General features: G+C 40.1%; 1 protein-coding gene across 1 annotated transcript in view; it reads right to left on the reverse strand.

Annotated features, from left to right (window-relative positions):
- Positions 1-22,386, reverse strand: part of tnr (tenascin R (restrictin, janusin)) — a 224,320-nt gene that overhangs the window by 18,080 nt on the left and 183,854 nt on the right. The window contains exons 24-26 of the mRNA XM_030751321.1: positions 19,109-19,228; positions 16,779-16,922; positions 5,382-5,512 (exon numbers count right to left, since the gene is read on the reverse strand). Of these exons, the coding sequence (XP_030607181.1) occupies positions 5,382-5,512; positions 16,779-16,922; positions 19,109-19,228 (395 nt within the window). The remainder of the gene's footprint in view (positions 1-5,381; positions 5,513-16,778; positions 16,923-19,108; positions 19,229-22,386) is intronic.

A 22,386-nucleotide genomic window follows, 5' to 3' on the forward strand; every position in this document is an offset into this window, starting at 1 on the left:
AAATGGTGTCTCTCTGTCTCAGAGGATCCGTCATTGTCCCGCTGGGTTTTCAGGGTCAAGATAAGATTTTTATTGCAAGCGAACAGCCCCGTCTTATCAAGGCTAATATATACCTACATGCGCTTGCTATCGATTGTGTATGCGTAGCTGAGTGGTTGGATGTTTGGTGTACTTGTCCTTGTGTAAGATCTTTATCATTCCAGGCATGCACATAACTGACACATGCATTTACAAGCCGTTCAGTAAACGTTCATCAGATAAGAAATTAATCTGAAAGCTGCTTTGTGTAAATTATAAGACCCTATTATCTCACTAACAGGTGAAGCCGATTGACCAGCTGTAAGGCTCACCAATATGTGGTTAGACTACTGCTCAGGTAATACTAAGCCAAGCCACACCTGAAGCAGGCTGAAAGAGAAAAATCTTACAAGCACTTCAAGCTGTGGCTGCAGCAGTTGTTGTAGTTCTTTGTATGAGCTGTATGAACTCGCGTGTTGCTCGATACCATAAATTCAAAATGTGGCACACGTTGTTTACGCAGCTCATAGTGGTGAACAAAGAATGAATAAATAAATTCTAATATCTGAATAAATTATATATCTATAAAAAACAAGTTTCATACAGGTGCTGGAAAACACTTCAGACTGCTTGAATTTTAATGTGTTTTCAAGGTTTGAAAAGTGCTTGGATTCCGAATAAAGAAACTGAAACGGCTTTAAACTGTAATGTCATAGTAATCACTATCTGCCTGAATAGACTGCTTTTCCCATAAAGTAAATAAGCCCCAGGGAGCCTAATTGCTTTTGACTTTCACAAGAAATACAGACGATGACTCGAGTCCCACTCGCCACTCTAATCTCTTCATGTGTGGCGTAAGTGTGATTTTTTTTTTTGGATGTGTCCTCTGACGCAAAGTGAGAAGGAAGTGACAACATGTCAGGATGTTGCTGCTTAATTGAGTGATGGCTTAAAAATAACAAACACAAATCATGGTGGAAACAAGAAGCAGATCCTCAAGAGTAAAATCTGTCAAGTCTGCAAAAAGAGCATGCAGCGTGCTACCATAAGAGGGGTTTGTGTTGTGAAAGGCCCGCTGCAGTTCAGATTTTTTTTTTTTTATAAGTTTGTTTAATCTAGCTCACTAAATTATACATTTCTCAAATATGTATCCCATCTGTCAGTGTTAACGCACAGAACTCCTCAAGCTCCCGAGGATGAAATGGACTGCGATGTTTAGCAGCAGAGAGTCAGTCTCCAGTGAAAATCCTAAAGCACTTCTTTTAGTTGTAAACTCTCCACACTTCACTCGCTCAACTCCGGACTAATCTGATCTTTCTCACACTGCTAACTCGGTCAAGTCTCTGAACTCTTTCCAGTCATTAACAACTGGAAAAACACTCAGGAGATTGTTGCCTGATGTCAGAAGAAACACATGCATGTTTTTTTTTCGGTGAGTCTATATGTGTGTGTTGGACAAATAAAAATAATAATAAAGTTGATCTATATTGATTTTTCCTTATATCATGTTGCATTACACTGGCTAACATTTTCAATTAGTCCATTTTTCTTTCAGTTCATATAGCAACAAAATACAAAGCAGCAGTACTATAAAACCCCACCTGAAATCTTATATCTCCACATATTTCCATACATCTTCATACTCCTCTCTGTCGCTGAAGGCTTGATCAATGTTTATGTTATCTTAGCAGTAGAACCAAGAAACTGAGAAATGACGGGGGAGTCAAAATTAACTAAATGTTGTGTTAGAAGCTATAGATTACTTGCTGTGGGCTTACAATGTTTGGTTTTTTTTGCACTTATAATGAACTGCAAGAAACACCAAGATCTAAAATGACTGAAATGGAAATTTTAAGCTGCTCATGTAATGCACCTGGCTGCTGTTTTAAGGCTTAATTTAAAGAGCTGTGTTCATTGTATTCAGGTAGCAGCTTCTTGTTTTCAGTTAGTTCTGATTATCTCTCACTTTTTGAAAAACACTGTCTGCAGCAGGTCATACCAGCTGTTGCTAATTTACATTAATCCTGTCAGTGCCTTGATGACATTTTATTAATATTATGCACAGTTACACTTGGCCATTGTGGGTTTTTTGAAATTTTGGCAGACAAAAACTGTTTGAGGTTAAAAGACACATCACAGTAAATCCCCCGAGCAGATCAAGCGCTCTCTTTCCACCTGACTGCCTCCCATCAGCTTAAGGAGTGTGGCATATACAGGACAAATTTAAGCCACATTTAGGTAAGTGAAACTTAATTAAAAAAAATCCCCAGTGAGAAGTTCACTTATTTAGCTTGTGATTCAGTAAGCCGGAATTGGATGTACACATAAGAAGATTTTAACAGGAAAGCTGGGTTGGTGTTCAAAGGCTGCTGTCTGTCAGTGATGACAGATAAACAGATAACAGATAAAACAGAAACACGGCTGAACTAAATCAGAATAACGAGACATGAAATGAAACTAAACGCCAAGCGCACTAGACTACCGACGAACAAAGTAAGACAGGAAGTAAAGAAACAGAGATGACAGGAAACAAGTAAAAGAATAGAAAACTCAAATTATGACCACACAAGAATCTAAAATAAAAAACACACAAAACCAGGGTTCATGACAGGTGTTCTATTGGATTGAGATCTGTTGACTGTGAAGGTCATTTGTGTAGCGCAAACTCACTGTCATGTTCAAGAAACCAGTTTGCGATGACCTCAGCTCTGCGACACGGTGTGTCTGAAAGCCTTCCCAGAATCAGAAGATGGGTACACTGTGGTCATAATGGGACGGAAATGGTCAGCGGCAATACTGCTGTGTGGTCAGTTGTGGTGTTTAAATGATGCTCAGTGTCCCAAATGTGCCAAGAAAATTTCCCTCACACCATTACACCACCACCGGCAGCCCGAACAGTTGACACAAGGCAGGATAGCTCCATGCTTTCACGCTACTTACGCTAAATTCTGACCCTACCGTCCAAATGTCACAGCACAAATCGAAACTCATCGGACCAGGCAATGTTTTTCTAACCTTCTACTGTCCAATTTCTGTGAGCTTGTGTGAATTGCAGCATTATTTGTTGTCGTCATTTGTTTCCTGTTCTTAGCAGACAGGCGTGACAACCTGCCTTGTTTAACCCACCAGCTTCAAGGTTTGATTATGTTGTATGTTCAGAGACGCTCTTCTCCATTCTTCCTCATTCTGATGCTCAGTTTGCACTTCAACAGGTCATCTTGACCATGTCTACACTCCTTGAACGCTTTTTGTTCTGCCATGTGATTGGCTGATTATTTGCATTTAAAAGTAGTTGACCTGTTGTACCTAATGAAGTGGCTGCTGCATGTATCTGGACACTGTAAGAGAGCATAAGTACATAAAATAATAGTATATATTTGATATATACTATATTAAGTTCTGTTTGAGCTAAAGAAAATTTATGCAAATGTATGCAAAGTCTTAAAAATAGCACATGAAATGTTGATTCAGTGTTTAAAAATAAACCATTACCCCCCAGGAAAGGGCAGAAATGCTGCGAATGGGGTCAGCAGTAAGATCCTTCATCTGAGGAGAATTTCTGCTTGTGAAAAATCTCATAAAAGGGATAATCTTAAGAGTTATTGCATTCTTAGTGCGTGAGTGACACCCGATGGACAACCGCACAGCAGTGCCACATTTGCAAGGTCAGAATGTGTGTATGTGCGTGTGTTTGAGTGTATGCATGTGTATGTCTGAGAGCAAGACTTGTGGTAGCTGGTCATTACAGTACATCAGTATGGATCTTTGTGCTTGTTTTGACCACACAGCTCTCACTAATGTGCTTTATTAGTGTTACTCAGCCACATCAAAACATTTAATCAAAATAAACAACGTCTTTACCGAGGCACATTATAATCATATCTCTATTGGACAGGCAATCTCACTGTGCGGTTCCCCCTGTGCGGGTGTGTCTGTCACTGAATACGTGACTGCTACACAACAAGAGATAACTTGATTGATAAAATTAGAATTTTTAGGCCTTGTCATAAAGTTGTGATTGTGCATTAATATTTTGCCCTGATCATTATTTAACTGCAATATTTTCACTACTTTCCAAGAAAGGGTTTCAACACATCTGACATGGATTATCATCTTTCTGACATATTTCCTGTTGATTACAATTGTGCAATTAACATCCAGCTATGCTCTGTGACACGTATGTAAGTCTTGAGCAGGCTCGTTTTTTTTTTTCAGGGTCGAGTCCCGGCCCGTCGCCAATTTGCCCGCATGTCTTCCCCTGTATCTTTCCCCCATTTCCTGTGTCTCTCCACTGCCAATAAAATCCGCTGTGGCCAAAAAAAAAAAATGGCAGGAGCTTCAGCACAAAGCCATTCAACTGGCTAATATTTCAATAGGAGCAGTGAATAAAGTCACATCTGCATCTGTGGCATCAGTAAATATTGTCTGAATTTGTTGTGGCAGTTTAACATTTGATGACCAAGATGCTCATGCATTTGTGTAATATGTAAGAAAAAAACAGATGCCTGGCAACATCAAAGCAGGACATGATCAGACTGCATCCGCAAGAACTGTCCGTTGAAAATTACAACAAGAGGGAGATATTACAAGGCTGGATGCTTGACCCCTACAGTGAGGGGATCTCTGCTGTGCTGTGATCTGTATGATGAGAGTCTCTGTTTGCTGCTCTCCTCTGTCTGCCTGCCTGTTTCACTGTGGGCGTGTGTGTGTGTGTGTGCCTCTTCAGCTGCAGGGTAGAGGACAGCTATCAAAATGTAAGAAGCAGCGTAGTGATGTGGCACACAGTACCAGTCAAAAGTTTGGACACACTCGCCCAACCAACTTGCACAACCAACATAAACACCTTAAACATCAAAAAAAGTTTAAAGTCTTTACAACACAGTGCAAAAAACTGAAGAGAAATAAATATCTTAAATATTTTTACTATCTAGAATTCCTTCAGGTAAGTAAAAAAAAAAAACCCAAACAAACACATTTCCAGCCCCGAAGGAAAGATTTGTGCATAACTAGCTGCAGTGTGTGAGCAAAAGAACCCAAGATAGGCTGCGGTGTCTTCCATTCCCTTTATCATATTACTCGCGTTGTCTCCCAGAATCACATGCACTAGCTTGTGGGATCCTCCAGTTATTAAGTGTATCTGTAATGGAGGCTGCAGTTGAACTGCTGGTGTGTGACCCCTGTAACCTTTTCACCTGTAATGCACATGCTGCAGTGCATGAACTCCTGGCACTCTTTCATATGAAACCTCTGCAGCTGCTTGATTAAATTGGTTGCATTAAATGACACAACCAAATCTCATATCTTAAGTCACTGTCAACAACATACCAGGTTGATTATGCTATACCAAAGGTTATGTCACTTACTTTACGGCTGCCATCAGGTGTCTTGTATGTGAGCATGTAGTTGTCTATTTCGGCAATTGGCGGTTGCCATGAAATGAGGGCACTGCGGTGATTCACTTCACTGGCTGTCAGGTTCACGGGTGCATCCATGGCTATCAAAAACAGAAAACACATTACTTTGACACTCATAAAGAAGGTATGGAGTCACTAAGGTGATGATAAGAGGACTTCTACTGGTCCTGATACTGCACATTATAATCCTCTTCTTAAATGTCTTGTGCATTAGTGTTTGGCTGGTATGAGAGGAATCCCTGACGTCCAGTGTATTGATAGTACATTTAGAAATTGAATAAGATATAATACATCTCAGCGTACCAAGTACCACCCCTGCAGTTTGAAGAGCTTGAACAAAGGTGATGCAGATGGGTACAAAAATGTCATTTCCAGAGCCAATAACATTCATGACATGCCCCTTTAGATAAAACAACAGCCAGTAGCTATCAAGCATTAGTGAAAATGTCTAAGATAATGTAATGGAATGACATTTCTTCAGTCAGGAGCTAAAACAAGACTATTTTAGAGCTGAATTTTAAAGTTTTTGTTTGATGAAACCTCAGTTTGATTATCAAGACATCTGGGATCCATGCTAAGAATATCTGGGCTTTATTTTGTAAATAAGTAAGCATTTTTATGCATAACGATAAACTAAACACAGAAGGCTGAATGTTTCCTGTATACCTTCTGCAAAGTCACAAGGCAACAAAAAAAACCAAAAAGTGGACATTTTTTAAAGGTTGTTTAGTCTGCTGTGCTGCCTGCTCAGGTTTTCTCTCTATGGACAGAACAAGCAGTAGATGAAGAAAAGTGGCAGTAATCCAGCCTCCTAATAATACCTCAGAAGCTCAGATGAAAGAGTCTCAAGTGTTAAGATATAAATTGCATTCATGCCAGTACTGCTGAAGGCCATCTTGAAAGGGTTTAATTATTTAGATTTTTCTGCCACTTAACCACAAGTGCAGTGCTGCTGATCTCCACAAAGATTTAAAAGATGAGGCAGCCATTACCACATATCTCTTATCGTTAACAAATGAAGAGATCATGTACAGTAATTTGTTTTAGTCTGCATGTCAGTATTTCTTTAGATGTAGTATTTAGAGAATGTTACTCAGACAGGAGTAAATGGTGCATTTTGAGTAATATGCCAAATATTTACTGTGCTAGGGTAGAAGGAATGCGTCATCTACTGAGTGTGTGGTTCATGCGTTTTTAATCTTTTTTCAAAACAAGGTCTATGATACAGCTTAAGAACCACTTACTGTACTAGACTACAAATAATATACATTTACATACTGTAAGTATTTATAAGAATGCCAGTGTTATTACTTAAAACAGCCCTATCATGCTTTTCTAAGCCATAAGCTCAAGCTTCAGAGTGCTCCATTTCAGTCACACAAATGCCCTGTGTACAATAAATAGGTATAAATCTGAAAAATTAGCCTACAGAGAGAGCTTTTTTAACGCTGCAAATGTGCTCTAGTGCAGTCACCCCAAAATCCTAACTGCACGTTGCTCGGCTTGGATGATGCTGTGCATCCCTCGAATGCTTATTGACAAGTGGGCCCAACAGCAGCACCGTTTGCGTGGAAAAAATAAAAAATAAAAAAATAATGAAAACCAAAAACAATGGCCGAAGCTGCCCACACACTACCAAACCTGAACCATGATTTCCCCATTACCCTGCATGGCATCTGTGATATCGCACCCTTGGTAAGCAGTACAAAATATGTGTGATTCATTAGTTTTACGTAAATTCTGCAAAGATCTAAATACACTCTGAGAACTGAGACATGGTATTCTTTTATCATTTCTTAAGTTTTGTGCTCAGATATGGTGACACCACAAATAAAGAGGCCGAACCTGAAACGCTATTATCAGTTATACCAGGCGCTGCTGCAATCATGTTGCCTACCAACCACCTGCCCATGGGTCTATTTTTAGGGTTTATGTACCCACAACACCTTATAAAAAAGCATGGTATTAATTTAATTTCACAACAATCACATTTATGTCAACAAAATCTGAATTATGTATATGTTATGGTGTTACTATACTGGTTAAAAGCACCTAACAATGGACTAAAATTACAAACAATAATATTGCATAGGCATGTAACAGTGAGCGTAATATGTCCACTTTTTTACAGCCATAAGCCAACAGAACAAACAACAAAAACAACAAATATTTGACTATTTCAAAGCAGATCTTGCTATCTCTACCTTCTAAGAAAATACAACATTGTAAATGTATTCCATGAGGTGTGTACTCTGAAATCGCCCCATCAGCACTCTCAAATCCCCGTAGGACCAAAAAGAGCAGTGAGATATTTTTCCACGTTTAGTCACTGCACATCACAGCCTCAAAAGCATTCAAGCTCTTGATCAGCAAGCCCACCCAAGTTTTACTGCACATTACATCACATCATCCAAGTATATACTTGGTCCCTGCACGGCTTTAAACACAGCTTCATTATAGCGCCTTTGTTGATACTTTAACCACATCACAATGAGACTCACCTCACTTTCCCAACCTTACATCATCCTTTTTTAAGCCAATATCTGATCTTCTGACATGTCGTGGAAGCACTGACATGCTCTCACCTTATTTTAGTGCATGATATAAAATAGATGACCCTCTATTTGGAAAATCAGTTTCTTGGAGTTACATCATGACTCTGGGGCACATCGTCAGCCTCTCACGCAACAGCGCTTGGTGTAAGGGAGGACGGAAACAAATGAAGTGCTGAGCTTTGTGTGCTCAGCAGTCCAATGTCACCTCTGTGAATAAGAAATAAAGATATCCGCTACGTAGCTGTCTCTGATTCCCTTTGTCTGATTACCTTACTTTTGATAGTCCTCCTTTTTCTCTTCTAGTCATCCTTCTGTAGTGAACCTAACATGAGTTTCTAGAAGAACTGAAGCGTTAACTCTGAGCTCAACATCAACCTCTAAACTGAACCCAGACTTTATAAAACTTTGCAAATACAAAGAAAATCCTCAACACCAGCTTCCCCGCACACTTGTCAGTTAAATCCGTGTGTGTACACATATTGAAAGATCAATGACAGCTTGGTAATTAACTGCGTGTACCTGAGCTGATAACCTCCTGAGAGTTGCAGGGTGCCTTCTCTCACAGACAGTGATAGGCAGATTCACGCTGCGTGGCAGGAGGATTGAGAAAGAAGAAACAAAGAGTGTTTTAGAGTGAGAGGATGAGTTGTGCGCTTTAAGATAAAAGCGGCACTTTGCAGAAGTCCACGGTGACGTGCCAATCTCCTCTCATGCACTGCATCGTATTTATTGACCTCCTCTGCATCCCATTTCTGCTTTTCCTCCTTCTCCCTTTGTCTGTTTTCCCCCATTTCCGCATCAACCTGGGGTCTTCTTCTCCTTCAGTTTCCTTATCTCCATTAGTGCTTATGTTTCTCTCTTCTTCTCGCTTTCCCATCCTTTGTCCACCTCCTCTTTTCCTCCTTATCCGACAGGCTGTCACTCTATCTCAACGTGCTGCGCATTGAATGGAATTTATCTTTTCTTCTTGTCATTCCCCCGTTGTGATGAACACCACTACTGGATGATGTCTGTGTAGGGGATAGGTGAGAGAGGAGTTTCTGATTCATAGAAATCGGGGGGCATATAACAACCATCATTTAGCCTGTCTTTATTCTTCCTTTCTCTTCAATTTCCAGCTAAATATGTCCCCTTGTCTTTCTCTCTTTCATGGTCTCCCTCCAATTAAACCTTTGCATGGAGTGTGGCCGAGCAGGTGTTTCACAGTTCCTGGCAGCTCTGACGCTCTATCTTCAGATGAGGAGGTTTGAACAATAGGATTGGGATGAATAGGTTTGGCTACATCTAATGACTCATTAACACACGTTGTAAACAATTCCAGAGGAGAAAAAAAAAAATAAGCACACACAGAGCAGCAGATGGGAAGGGCAGCACGGGTACCAGCAATTTGTTGCAATGAGACAAGAGGGAGGAAGTTACTCTTTTTTGAGGAGATATCACATCTCTATGCCATTTTGGAAGTGAGTAATTGTGTCTGGATGATCTACAGGCCATTCATTTCTGTTTATGAAGTCAAATGTAACCAAATGCTACTTGAATAAAACTCACAGATGGAATAATGACGGCCAAGAAAACATTGTGTTATTACCTTTTATATTCCAACTGTCTACTCCGGCATACATATGTCAATTACTTTTCCTGTCTCTTTGGAGAAAAAAAAAAATAAAGTAAAAGGAAGAAATGTATGTATCATATGTTTTGTTTTCACAACAGCTCACCCCCCCCTTCCAGTTTTGCATTCATATGCAAATCAGTCACACAGAGCCAGACAGAAGGCTGCCGCACAAAGTAAGAACTAAACATCTCGAATAACTAATGTTAGCTTTTCTGCTCAAGTCTCTTTCTTAACTAACTCATATACGAGAATGCACGTCTGTACTTAAGCTTCTTGAAGATGATAAACCAAAATCAGCTGGTGAAAAGACAATAAATCTATTAAAGTCAGTTTGCAGGATATACAACAGATTTGTTGATCAGCTGCTGCAACTAAACATACCTGCAAATTTCTGCAAATAGATGCTAGTACTTTGTTCCTTACGGTGTAGCAAAGACACTCTAAGAGCCTGTGGGCTGCTGTCAGTCAAACACAGCCATTCCCTCCAACCAGCTGAGATAAAGAGCAGCATTTCTGTCTCCCTTTAAATTTTTTAATAATAATAATAATAATAATATATGTGTGTGTGTGTGTGTGTGTGTGTGTGTGTGTGTGTGTGTGTGTGTGTGTGTGTGTGTGTCATGGATTGATATTATATATTGCTAGATGTTATCTTAAAAATACTATATTCGATATATAATTAAACCAATTAACTGCACAGGATTTTTGAGGAAGCAAAAAGATAAAACTACACCAAGCTGTCAAAAATGCACCAGTTGCCTGAAGAACAGAGATTACGGTCGTGTAATAGTGGCGCTCAGCACTTGGTGAACAACTACAGTAGGAACCAGAGCTCTGTTCAACTGCCTGCAGCAAGGATCGCTGCTGCTTGAAAAACGTGCCAAGCTCTTCTCAGCTAGCAGGTTCAGACACATCTGAGGGAAAAGTTCTGGTGCTGCAACCTACAGGCTTATACAGCCACCCTCAGCAAAAATCCTTATTTTCTAGCCTTTTAGTTTAAATAACAGCCTTTGGGGAGCCGAACTGCCTTACTCTTCAAACAACAAAAAAACTTTCATCTGTGGTTAACAGGCTTGGGAAATCCACAAAGTATCCTACTGCAACCAAAGTAAATCAAGAAATGAATTGAATAAATATTAACTGTGGATGAGGCTCATCTCTTTTTCTACACTTCTGCTTTCAGCAGGCATGTGGCAACCCTTCCCAAAAGAAAAGTGAAAACTTGACATCCAAAGCTTTTTCTGACCTTTAGTACATTATGTGGTTGCATCTAAATCAGGCATCCCAGGAACTACAGCTTCTTTTTCAGAACTTACTGATCTAGTTCAACTAAACCCAAAGCCCAAGTCTGAAATCCGAAAATCTTCTGCAGTCCAACAAACCTTTAGTAAAAATGATTTAGGCCTCAGTCACACCAGCTTAGAGACCTGTTGGTGCCAATCTGACAACTGTTGGGCACGAGGGAAAATGTGTATTCCTCAATTGTTTGACAGTGGCTGCCCGAAGTTGCGAACAGTCACTGTGAAATCAATTGCTAAATCCCAGGCCCAGAGTCCGACCAGTGACCCCCTGGAAACCCATCGGGTCACTAGGGAAAAGTATAATCTGTGACTGGCTGGTGAGTGGTTGCTTGAGACACTGGCAGGTTTCACTAGTGTGAAATTTGTCACAGTATGCAGTGCTGCACTGAAACCTTCCTTTGGTCACTAGCAGGATGCCACAGACACCAGCAGTTTGCATGGAAGACACAGACGACTGAGAAAAATGTAAAACAGGAAATGTTCGCCTTCAAAGTAAAATTTCAGCCTTTTGAAATGTGTTAATGTGGTAAGGCACATATTTTACTTTGAAGGCAAATGGTCTTTGTTTCCGCTGCAGACTGCACTTTTTCAAGTTTCACAACTGCTCAAAAATAAATGGCGAGTATTTGCAGACAAGCCTGCGTCCTTCATACAAAATACGGCTGGCTGCAGCAATCTCCTAGCAACTGAGGCAATCACAAGGAGGTTTTTGGTGCTGCACCCTTGATTGATTTCACACACTGACATCCAGCAATCTCCAACCACCGCTTGTCAACTGTCGGAAAATACACATTTTTTCCAAAGCAACTGGAGGTTCCTGACTAGGCTCTAAGCCTCTGTGACTAGTACTGTAGGCCTTATATGGCTTATGATTTCCTAAAAATGATGCCCCTGCTGTTGCCAGTGTCTTTCACTTGATTTTAAGAATTTACCATTATAACCTTTCTCTGTAAAACAACATACATACATATAGCAAAATTTGTGCCCTAGATATTACATTTTTACTTCAAAAAACTATTCATTGGCGTACTATGGTAAAAACTAAACAGAGCAGTAATTCTCAACTCTGAGACCATGTAGACAGACAAAGGAGCAAAGTATTCAAAAAGAAAATCAAAACATAAAAGCAGAAATAAATCAAGAAGTAGGCATGGTGGCACAGCAATAGATCCAAAGCTGGGGTAGCTGACCAAATCAATCAATGGTCTCATCTTTTCTCACAGCTCATTCACAACATGACATTTTCCACTGGAGTGCAACAGCGCGAGAATGCAAGCTGTGAGAGAGGAACAGAACCATGCTTTAAGGTTTCAATTAGGAAGTTTAATTAACAACACTGGAAGAGCTCTTTGAAGCTGAGGTTGACTGAGGCTCCCCCTGCTGAGACATGTCATCATCAGTCCTGCAAGGCAGAAGACTTAATTGTTGTGCGTTTGAGTGCTCACAGGGCCACATAGTAGACGGGTGTGTGAATACAGCGTACTGTATACAGTACAAGTGCACTGGGAGGCTGACAGTGTCAAAAACTCAAACTGAATTTAGTCCCTTTGTGAATTCATGTAAAACTTAAGAGAAACAGCGGTGGGTATGTAAATGAACATAAGAGAAATAAAGTACAGTCGAAAAGAGAAGGAAGAACTCTATTTAGTGATCTACAAAATCAATACAGTTCAGCTTTGCTAGTTTCTGTATGACTTTAGGTTCTTTAAATGCAGGACAGAATTGATAAAATATTGGTATATTTATGAATGAACACAGTGAGTCCTCTGCAAATGCCTTTCCTCTTTTTCTGTTTTCCCCACCCCACAATATTTCCTCCAGATTGGCACGGCAAGAATAAATTTAGTCTGTTCCACTCAGAGAAGGACAGCAGCAAAGGGAAGCACCCGACCGTTTTCTTAATTCAATAAGACAAGATATTCAAAACAAAACAAAATCCTTGTCCTCACTCCGTGGCGGTGCCTGGATCACAACAATTTCCCTGCTTCTTTTATATGAGGGATCCTAACCGGGGCAGGAATGTGTGTTTCTGTCGCTCTTGTTTTGTTTTCTTGAGAAGCAGAGGTACATGATGCACCAGCAGAGCATCTGTTTCAAAATTAGAAGCACCTTAAACTGCCAAGAACATCTGTTTATGTATGAGTTACTATAAGTATGTGGTGCATTGACATGGTTGCAGGCACACCTAATTTTCCTGAGCCCTATAAATGTTTTGAAGTGTCTGCAGCCCTGCTCTCATACATTGTCAGAGCTTGTTTCCATTTCCAGTAGTTCATATCTGCTGCAGTGCAGGACAGATATCTCTGGTGCTCATATCCCATAGGGGATATGAACTCCTCTGCTGACTGATTTTTTTTTTTTTTTTTTCTTTTTCTGCAAGAACTTTAGAAAAAGCTAAGTTTACAGAGCTGCAACTCAGCTAAACTGGAACAATTCCTTCACCCCTAACTTTCCTTTCAGTGGAGCAGGCGATAAAGGTGAATATACTTTTAGTGGGGAGAAATGAAGGTGAAGCAGGAAAGAGTTTAATCCTCATCACAACTACTGTTTGTATTCTGCTTGTCTAACTGTCAGCCAGAATACAGATGCTCTGCAACAGGTTTTACACACTGAAAAAGAACCAAAGCTATTTAAATACACATGACTGGCACTGTGAAACAATCCATAACAATATTGCGTATACCTGATTTGCATTATTTGGTGCTGCAAATTTTTATGCATGTAGGACTGTGCAAAAAAACTGGTCATGAAAGCAAAAATATACAGTAAATATTTAATAATAAAAGAGCAGCATACTGATCAAGCCACAGCTATCTTTAATTGTGAAACTAAAATCTAATAAATGTTTTAGGGGGAGTGTCATAGTAGCAGATGGTGAAGATCAAGTATTATGTTATAACCCTGAAACAACGAAGCAGGTTTAGGGTAAATAAATCAGGGGTGTAAAAAGACAGAATTGCCTGTTTTCAATAATTTCTTCAAGTAACCCACTTTGACAGATTCGTGTTGGCTTGTTCTCCCATCAGCGCTTCTGCAGTTAGTGTGACTTTGACATGCAGGTGAGTTTGCCAGCCAGCATTACCTTCATTCAGCAACAGTTATTTTGAAGTCCTGAAAAGGCACGCATGCAGCGAGGTGTATAAACAACACTGATGACTTCTTGCACCTGTCAGCTGGGAGTTTCTCCCACTCTTGCTCCAGCGTGTTCAAGCTCTTAAATGTTTGCAGCATTCATTTCGCCATTGGTGGATTTCAGCTCTGTCTAAAGGTTTTCAGTGTCCTTAACATCAGGACTCACTGCTGACCAGTTCAAAACTAGCACAGCAGGACTGGGCCCCTGAGTGTTTCACTTCAGGTGTTTGGAAGTGGATCCACGGGTGCTGTGGACTGGAGGGTGGACCTCTGTGGATCAGGTTTGTCTCACTGCATCCCGGAGATGCTCAGTCGAATGGGACCTGGGCAATTGGAGGCCAGTTCAAGGCTTTGAGCTCTTTGTCTTCTCTTCTTCTTGTTGATGGCCCCTGCTGGCCAGCAGTGACTGTTCTTGGCCACAAATGGCAATGTGGACAAGAACAGTCCACAAGGTGCCTTTGTACCGTGTATACACTGTGTCATGGTGGACTGTGGGATCTATAGTCCAAGGATACTCCAGATCAATAGGCCCCTGGCATCACCATGTCAACAGTGCAATCAACTTTTGCTCCTGAGGTGAGCGAAGAAATCTAAACTCTGCTGGAGAAAGATGGTTCCCAATAGCTCCCACCCATGAAACCCACAGCTGCCATTTCATCATTTTGAAAGAGTCCTCTGAGCTATTAGATAACTGTTAGACAAATACTTTCAACTTCAAAATGCTAACTTCATGTCAGAGTATAGAGTCACCAGGCAAAATGGACTGGTTAGATTTGAAAGAATCTTATTTTCAATTTAAGTCCTAATTCTATCAAAGCAGTCCTTTTGTGTATTGGATAAAGGCAATCAAATATTGCACTCTCTCATTCTGGGTTTTGCTTGTGCCTCGAGCCATCCTTGGCACCTGTCATGAATGAGGGCTTCTGGACCCTGAACTACCTATATGAGCTATTGATTTGGGAGAATTGGCCCATCCAGCGCTCACACAGGCCTGCTGATAACACATTTACAATCTTTAAGCAAAGAGAAAAATCATCTTACTCCCAGTCAGAAAGTTTCTTTTCAGGGTTGGAGTTGGACTGTATAATTAACAAACCATTGTATGATATCTGCCTTAATTCCTGTTGCGTTTTCACCCAAATCACAATTGCCTTGTGTATACATATGTTTCCCACCCTGCCTTTCAACACTGCACCTTTGGAGAGACAAGGTTTGTTTCAACAGGGCTGCTCACCATGAGTATGTGGGGCAGGGGAGGGCTGGGCAAAAACAAATATGTGAATTTCATTTGGCAGGAGGAGCAAAGGTTGTATATCAGTCCGTTAGAGCTGAGGCATTTTTACAGCCTCCATCCTGGTGTGATTTTTACTTGCGCAGCAGGATGTAGACTGTGACAATACCCGCATATTCATATATGCCCCTTCCCTCTCTCTCTCTCTCTGTATCTCTCTCACAGCCCATTTAAATATGGCGCTATGAGCTGTTATATATCCCTAAAGGTGCCTCATATACTGGGAGTTCTAAACCACAGAATAGATTTCAACTCCTTCTAGAAAGAGAAGGCAGCGCACAGAGAAACGATTTGGCCACTGTGGATCTGTTCACCTCTTTTACTCACACATTTTACTGCCTGAAGAGGTTATCGCTATTGCTGCTGATTTAGGGCCAAGTCATCTTAATCTATCTGGCTGGGTATCACGGGTCGTGATCCCTCCCTACTAATGTGCTGCAGCGACTGAAAGGGGACTGGACGTAATGCATATAACCAATGAGGGATGGAAACTAGATACAACACAGGTCAGCCCCCTACTGCCTAAGGACCCTGTGAAGTGCAGTGTAGATTGAGGAGATGAGACTGTGCAGCATCTTTAATACTCCTTAGGGAGGGTGAGGCCTCTTTTGCAGGTAACACCCTCATTGGCCTTGACAGGAATGTTGGAAGTTAATTTTTCAGCTCTTGCAAGGATGCAGTCTCCATACTGATGTGGTGTACCTTGTGTCCCTCACATAGGGAACACCAGTTATGCAGGTGTGTGTGTGTGTGTGTGTGTGTGTGTGTGTGGTTGTTAGTGGGGGGGGGGGGGGGGGGGGGGGGGGGGGGGTCATATCGATTGAAACTGATATTGATTGTTTTGCAGTTTTGTAACGTATCTGCAGACCAAAGCTGTGTCACAAGATGATGTCTATATGATGTCGTCTACTTTCACAGGCACCAATAATAGTGATCACAGTTTTATGCAAACATATAAATGCAGAGAGAAACTAAACCAGCTGAGATTGTATTTTTTATCCTTCATGGATGAAGCTTAGACAAGACCCACCCTCTTGACATCTAGTTACCACTTAACAGGAAAAATAATAATTCCATTTTTCCCAGTCATAAAATTTATATGCACCAGCAGTTTCCTCTGTTAATCATAATGCTGGTGACTAAATGTTGCTTTTTAAGAAATAGTACTGCTGCTTATTTTAAATTCTATTAATCCCCTTTGAGGGGTGAATGATCTACTGCAACTTTTGAAGCGTAGTGTAGTAACTGCCCTTGGTCATAGAAAGTAAAAAACAGCAGAAAAATGAACAGTTAACACACACACAGGTTTTGCTGTAAATAAAACATCCCGTGGACACCCACACAAACACAGTAGGCTAAAGTCAGGCCTAGAAGAATGTCTTGCAGGCAACAGTGCTAGCCACTGAGTCACCAGGCCACCCACTGTACAAGCTAAATTAAATTAATACTTACGAGTTTGAAGGTTGGTGATGACGGTGCCACTTGTGAGTGGTCCTTTGGTGGAGTAGAGGGCTACGGAGTAGGTGGTGCTTGGCTTGAGGTTGGACAGCTGCAGCTCCTGCTTGTTGCCATCCACCAGGAAAGTGTCAGCCGTTACTAGAACACAAAATCAGAACACAGAAAGCACATTTATGTTTACTACATTTACACCATCCTAAATAGACTGCATTCTATACCTTACATCATTGTATACCCAAAATGGGAAAAAGACTGCGTTAACTGACTAAAGGGCAAAAAGTAATTCAAACTCTTAAGTCAGCGGATTTGGAGAAAATTTCAATCAGGTAAGTTTGGATAAATAACCAACAACGATGCACCACAGCATGCAAAGCCACAGGGAATCATTCCTACCTGTGGCCATAAAATTTTATAACCCCTCCTTATGACACCTGGACTATTTTCACCTTTAATATTTTGTTTATACTGTACATAGTATTGTTTTAACTTCGGAACATTTATTTTAATTTAACATTGCACTTTACATTTGCAATTTACATTTTTACATTATATATCTTATGTAGCTAAATAGTTATGTTTAAAGTAAGTGTCTGTAATACTAATATATACATATAGCTGTGTGCCTCCATAGTCTAGTAGTTTAAACATTTACTCAACAAGTAAAAGGTCACAGGTTCAAGTTCAGCTAGAGCCACAAAAACGCTGTATGTCAAAAATGGTAATTGGAAACTATCAAACATGTGGTGACCTCTTGTGCAAAGGAGCAGCTATAAAAGAGTTTCTATAACAAAACAAGTTCCCCCTGGGATTCATGCACTATTCTGATAACAATCCTGCATTTCAGTCATAAGAGGTCTCTGATGTAAGAAAATTATTGTGAAGCCATGTTATAAGATACTGTGGGCAGGGTAGGAAAGCTAATAATTTACAATAATGTCATGTTCAGAGGCTCACTGGTAGAATTATTGATTGTGGAGTATTAAATTATGGTGGTTATGATGAAAGCTGCATCTGCTTATACATGGCATTTCTGAAACATCTTACAGATGCAGTTCTGGATATTTGAAACCTTTTTCAGTCTCTCCTTTAACTATGTGTACAACATACAGAAACTTCACGAGGGGAACTGACGCATGTTGATTCATCTAAGACACTACAGCAGACACGTAAATATTATTTGTAGTCCAGGCTATAACCATTAATCTCTGATTCCGTGACAGTTTGTATTTTATTTTATGTGGGTGTTTCCATCAATAAAAATCTATTTTGTCATGCAGGACAATACGCAATGAAATATTCAGTTATTGACCCTGGTTTAATACATTAACACTCAAGGGAATTTGTCTACAACTTACACTGCACTTTTCTAAAACCCTGGTTGGGGCTGGTTTCCAAATATGTGTCCAGCATATAGATGCTATCTCTGTATCTGAGATGATCTGGCTCCAATCCAGTCAGTCAGGGTGTAATTTACACACAGACTCCGACAGCTGAGTAATACAAATTTCCCTGGATAACTCCAGGCATGGCACTCTGTGTGGGGTCATGTGCAAATGAGAAAGATGCTTCCCATTACAATTTCCCCAGCCACTTTACAAAAATAACAATATGAGATAACACTGGTTGAATGTTGTATTGACCTATTAGTAAAAAGATATCTGGTTATCCAAAAAAAAATAACACTTCTTGTAAACCTTCTATACCTACACATTTCAGCACTCTAGCTGTGCATGTCAAGTGTCTTTAAGCCATATCTGTACCTACTGCAACTTGGCAGACATCCACTCTGTCCAGGGAGCAAATTATAGACTGGCTCTGAGGGGCCGAGCAATATGGCTATCTTTTACCTGTCTGGATATGGCTGTCAGACACTGAAGACATGGGCTGCGTAAGAAATGCATGCTGTCTAGTGCCTGCATTGTTTGTGCCAAGGCTAAGCAGTTTAACCAAGTATAATAGACTGTTCTGAAAGCAAGACAAATGGATCTATGTTGCCTCAAGGGGCTCATCACACTGATCTCGTTTCTTAATGGGAAAACTGTGATGGTACCTGTCACATCTCTACATACAACCAAAGCTTTGGTACATCAACTTAACAATGAAAAAATAGTATTTATGGTCCTCTTAAATTAATATGAAGCCAGTTTAAGTTGAACACCACAGTAATCTTGTCAAAATGAGAGGATGTTTTCATTATTTAATGCGCAGTAGTCACAATGACAACCTAGAGTTGAAGGCATCTAAGGGCCTTGATGATTATATCCAATTTTTGTCCTTTCACCATCTTTCAAACAGCAAATAAAAGCAAATTAATGAAAACTCACCCTGGTTGTGTGTGAGAGTCACCACATAGTTGTCAACATTGGACACCGGGGGATTCCACCTCAGCAGGGCTCCTTGTGGAGTGATGTTCAGGGCCGTCAACTCAGATGGCATATCCATTGCTATGTTTGCAATGCAATACAAGAAAGAGAATGGAATTTCAACAGAAGATAATAACAGGCTGTTTAATAGTTTGTCCCATCATTTGTGAGATATTATTGGTACGTATGGATCACAGTGTAGAACTACTGGGGTTTACTCATTGCAGAGCAACTCACCATCTTTGCCATAAACTGGCAAAACAATCAAATTTGTTTTAAATGCATGCAAATCTATACAATCATGATTTTCTTTGCAACGACTTCAAGTGTCAGTGACGGGAAACTGAAAAAAAGCAGCAACAATGTGCCAAATCTTGAGCCACCCCTAATTTCTTTATATTTTGTTCCCAATGAGACAAATTTTCTTGTAATTTTTTTTATTTAAAGTGGTCTTGAGAAATAGTTCTCCAGGTTTTCTGAAGGTCTTTCAAAGTTCTTTGAAAGGAAACTGGACAAGTGGAGGACAAAAGAAGAAGTGGCAGGGCTAAAAAACAAAACAAAAAAGATGAACATCTACAGCAGATGAGCAGTATCTGAAAGTCATGCCCTTAAGACCTGAGAGATGCATCTGGCCCTTCAGTTGATCCATCTACTGTTCACTGAAGCCTCATCAGAAATGGTCTCAGTGGAAGGCTGGCTGTCAAGAAGCCTTTCTTAAGGAAGGAAAAAAGGAAGGAAAGGCTGAGGTATGCCAAATTACACAAGACGTGGACTGAAATTCAGTGGCAACAGCTCTTATGTATGTACAGAGGAGGTCAGGAGAGAGGTACAACAGTAAGTGTCTACAGTCATCTGTAAAACATGGTTGAGGCTCTGTCATGGTTTGGGGGGCTGCATTTCAGCCACTGGTGTTGGAGATCTTGTCAAAATTGATGGAAGTATAAATGCAGAGAAGTACCATCAGATTTTTGATCAGATTTGCAACAGCTTCACGTTTTCAGCTTGACAATGATCCCAACACTGCCAATGAAATCATACCTGGATAAAAAAAAAACACTCAGCGGAACACTATCAGTCCTGGATTGGCCTCTCCAGAGCCTGGACCTCAATATTATTGAAGCAGTGTGGGATCATCTTGACAGAGAACAAAACAAAAGGCAGCCAACATCCAAAGAAGAGCTTTGAATGACCTTCAAGAACCCTGGAGAACTCCTGAAGACTGCTTAAAGAAATGTCAAGAAAGCTGCCTCACAGAGCTCAGGTTGTGTGGAAGAATAAAGGTCATAGCAAATATTGACTTTCAAGATTGTACAAACTCTGTTTTTGCCTCACATACTGTATTTCCATTTATGTTTGCACATGTTTTCATAAACTGCTGCACCTACTTCCCATTTTCCTAGAAAAATATAAAGAAGTTAAAGGTGGCTGAAGAGTTTCGCACATTACTGTCCACACCTAAACCTTTGTGTGGAAACTGCGACACTATTTATTGTGTCACATAACAAAGCTCTTCATACAGCTAAATGTATCTGCTAGCTGCCGGCTTTCACAGGATTTCTCATTCAACTCTGAGCGGAAAAAAAAAAAAAAATAGAAAATTAAAAACATGATAAGTTTGGACTCTGTCACTCGCCACTTTTAATGGAAAACAAATCTATCACTGTGCGCAAATTAACGAGTCATATTTTCCTTCATACGCAGAGTTTTAAATTCTGAATGCTGTGGATTGAAATACAATTGCAGACACACCTAAATTATTAATTAGACCAACAACAAAGCAATATATATTCATATGAATTACAATTAGAAAAGCCCAAAGACAGGGATACTTTGCATGCATGCTGATTAATGATGACTCTTTTTGTCACTGTGATGTGAAAGTTTCATATTCTCCCGAGCCGCCTGTTTCACGCCCTCTTCCTAATTTTATTCTCAGACTGCTGGACATGGCAAAATTGAGTTTGAATTTAATTATACCTTTAACCTCAGTGCTTCAACCCCAATTTCTCCTCAGGCATGTTATTTTGGCACGGCAGAGAACACAGAACACTGCGAGTGATCCAAATCTCTGCCCAGATGAGGTAATTAATGTTGCCCTGCCCTCATCAGAATAAAAAAAAAAGAATTGTGCTCTTTCTTATCACCGTGGTAGATGAACAAACCTGATTAAAATCATTACTTTAATTGCAAAAAGGTTTAAGTGAATTTAATGGAGCATTGCCAAGTCAATTAGATTGGCAATGGAGATAAAGTAGAGATGGCCAAAACAGAAAAAAAATAAACAGGTCATCCTCCTTCATCAAGTCCTGCGATAATTTAATCATCATACTGCATCTTCTGATTGCATGGGTAAATTATAGGCTCAGGCCAGCTACGTCACACTTTCACTCAGATCCGCAAGTCAAGCACCAGTAGGAATATATTGGGGGGAATAAAGTAATGCAGGCCATTACATGATTGCATGAATGATTTTTGATCACTACTTTTTATTTATTATGCACAGGATGTGGCACATTATGATGACTTAAATCTGGGAGCTTGTTGGCTCAGTTTCTAAGCAGCCTTGGGAGCTGTGGCTATTTTTTTCAGAGCTTTCTTTGTAGGCATAATATCTGGATAGCAGATAATTCACATCCATGCCAAATATCCTCAGAAGGACCATATTTAGGAGGCTGAATGGGTCAAGCATACTGTAAGCCTTTCATCCAAGAGATAAAGAAAAGCATCATTATTTCTAGACTTTTCCCCAGCATTATTTACTTTTTACCTATTTGTTTTCCTGCCACTGTTTGCTTAGATTTAGGCAACAAAATTACTATAATGATGAAAGTTTCACAATAAACCACTTGTTAGAAAACCTTTCTTCTTCTCCTACTACCATATTTTTCACATCTTAATTACGAAGCTGCGGGAGCAACAAAAACACGGCAATATCAGACAGACCTGCAGCAGTCCAGATGAGGTTTGATGTTCTAAGGGAATTTTATCTGTTTTTTGGTTGCTTGGTTTGCTGTTACATGCACAATAAAAATGCTCTGAACTCATTATTTGTGTGTAATTCACAATGGAGGGCATTTCAGAAACACACCAGCTGTGTTCGTTGGTCATGAGTTTAGTATTGTGACTGTGGCCATTACAGATAAATGTTAATCTCCAGTATATCTCTATGCGCCCTCTCATTGCTGTAGCAAAGCAAAAGAAAGTGGATCATCAATGTGCAAACATGTTCTACACATTAA

Source organism: Archocentrus centrarchus, chromosome 17 (assembly GCF_007364275.1).
Source record: "Archocentrus centrarchus isolate MPI-CPG fArcCen1 chromosome 17, fArcCen1, whole genome shotgun sequence".
Taxonomy (NCBI): domain Eukaryota; kingdom Metazoa; phylum Chordata; class Actinopteri; order Cichliformes; family Cichlidae; genus Archocentrus; species Archocentrus centrarchus.